This window comes from Bidens hawaiensis, unplaced genomic scaffold, assembly GCF_021521415.1.
Source record: "Bidens hawaiensis isolate Kalapana, Puna unplaced genomic scaffold, B.hawaiensis_p1.1 tig00051466_1, whole genome shotgun sequence".
In the NCBI taxonomy this organism is placed as follows: Eukaryota; Viridiplantae; Streptophyta; class Magnoliopsida; order Asterales; family Asteraceae; genus Bidens; species Bidens hawaiensis.
The window spans coordinates 1241-3670 of record NW_027499236.1 but is presented as its reverse complement, the minus strand read 5'-3'; the positions used below and the strand labels follow the sequence as shown (position 1 = coordinate 3670).

Genomic DNA, 2430 nt, shown 5'->3' with positions numbered 1-2430 from the left:
TGAATTCCCAAAGGAATTTTTTCACGCTTGAAGCTGTTATTGATGCAACCGGTTTGGCTTCCACCCACTTGGTGAAGTAATCAATGGCCACTATCAAGAATTTGACTCGTCCCGGGGCTTATGGGAAAGGCCCCATAATGTCAATAGCCCATTTTTTGAACGGCCAGGCAGAAGTTACCGGAATCAGTTCGTTTTTTTGGACACAGGGTGTTGGGGGCATGTCGTTGGCATGAATCACACTTTCTGATTTCTTGCACAGCGTCTAAATGCATGCCGGGCCAATAGAACCCTGCGTTCATAATCTTTGCGACTGTCATTCTTGGTCCCGCGTGTAACCCGCAAATACCTTCGTGAATTTCTCGAATAGGTAGTTTGCGTCTTCTGCGTCTACACAACGTAGCAGCGGGCCAAGGAATGATCTCCTGTACAAGATGTCGTCAGTCATTTGGTAATTCAAAGCTTTATGCTTGATCTTCTGAGCCTCAGCCTTTCCTGCTGGAAGTGCTCCGGAAGATAAGTAAGTTTTAATGGACGTCATCCAAGATTCGGCACCAGTTTGAATTACCAAGACTTGGTTTTGTGGAACAGATGGATGATCTAGGACTTCTACACGAATGTCTTTGGCAAAATGCTCAAAGTTCGTTGAAGCTAGCTTGCTAAGAGCGTCCGCTGACTTGTTATCGCTCTTCTTAATGTGAACAACATTGAAGGAGGCAAATTGTCGAATAAAGAACCTTGCTTGCGACAAATAAGAAGCCATGACACCATTCTTGGCTTCGTATGTTCCATTTATTTGTCCCGCAATTAGCATGGAATCCACTCGTGCTTCCAAATTTTTCATCCCAAGCTTTTTCGCTATCCGCAGTCCTGCTAGGAAGGCTTCATATTCCGCCTCATTGTTGGTACTTTAAAGTCCAACTTGATGGCTATGTAAATTCATGCCCCTCGGGGTTGACTAACCTCAAACCTGCACCACATCCTTCACTGCTTGACGCTCCGTCCGTGAACAATGACCAAACTTGTCCTTGTTCCGGAGGTGCTTGGGGTTGTTTTTCAATCAAACATTCTTGTTCTTTGTGCTGCTGGACTTCTATGACGAAGTACGCCAGCACTTGCCCTTTGATTGATGGTCTTGGTTTGTACTCGATCGAGTGTTCACCCAATCAATGGCCCACTTTGCCAGTCGTCCGGACAATTCAGGTTTACTCAACATGTTCTTGAGTTTATATCCGGTTAAGACATTAATGGGATGACCCTGGAAATATCTGCTGAGCCGACGGGCTGCGTATACTAATGCCAAGACCAATTTTTCCAACATTGAGTATCTTGTTTCTGGGTCTGACAATGTTCTACTGACGTAATAGATTGGAGTTTGAACGTTCTTCCTATCTGTCAGTAAAACAGCCCCCACGACAATGTCAGATGCCGACAAATACAATGTCAATGGTTCCCCCGCATGAGGAGCAGTTAGCGTGGGTAATTCTATTAAACACTTTTTGACGTCCTGGAATGCTTGTTCGGCTTCCGGAGTCCATCTGAATTGTGCCTTTTTGAGGCAGTTTCTCAATGTTGAAATGAACGTGTAAGATTTAGCAGCGTGGTTTGCCAGAAACCTGTTTAATGCTACAATCTTCCGTTAAGTGTTTGAACTTCTTTGAGGGATGTGGGAGATGGCATGCGGGCTAATGCTTGTATCTTATCCGGATTAGCCTTGAAACCCGTGCCTGTAACGATTACCGCGAGGAACTTTCCTTCCTCCATCCTGAAGGAACACTTTGCTGGGTTGAGTTTCATGTTGATGCTTCTCAACGTTTCAAAAGTTTCCTCTATGTCACTCAATATTTGGTCTTCTTCGATGCTCTTTATCAATAGATCATCCATATATACTTCGAGGTTTCGACTTATCTGGCACTTGAAGGCTTGATCCATAAGTCGTTGGTATGTGGCCCCCGCATTCTTTAACCCGAAAGGCATCATTCTGTAATAGAATGTTCCTTGGTTAGTGCGGAACGCTGTCTTGTCCTCGTCACCAGTTGCCATATGAATCTGGTGATACCCTTTGTGGGCGTCGAGGAAGCACATGAATTTGAATGGGGCCACAGCGTCAACCTTTAAGTCAATCTCCGGAAGTGGATAACAATCTTTCGGACATGCTTTGTTTAGATCTTTATAATCTATACACATCCTCCACGTTCCGTTGCTTTTTGGGACAATCACTGGGTTGGCAACCCACGTTTGGTACTTGATTTCTCGGATAATCCCAGCGGAAGAAGATCTTGCACTTGCTCATTCATGGCTTTCGTTTGTTCCGGGCCCATCTTTAGCTTTTTCTGCATGATTGGGGTGATTAATGGATTCACCTTTAACTTGTGCTCCGAGATGTTCCGTGGGACACCTGTCATGTTCGCGGGCTGCCAGGAGAAAATGCCA

General features: G+C 45.1%; 1 protein-coding gene across 1 annotated transcript; it reads right to left on the bottom strand.

The window, feature by feature from the left end:
- Positions 1–313: 313 nt before the first annotated feature.
- LOC143599085 (uncharacterized) lies at positions 314–811 on the bottom strand. Its single transcript, XM_077077134.1, has one exon. It carries the CDS (start codon positions 809–811, stop codon positions 314–316), a length of 498 nt encoding a protein of 165 aa, XP_076933249.1.
- Between the last annotated feature and the right edge of the window lie 1619 nt (positions 812–2430).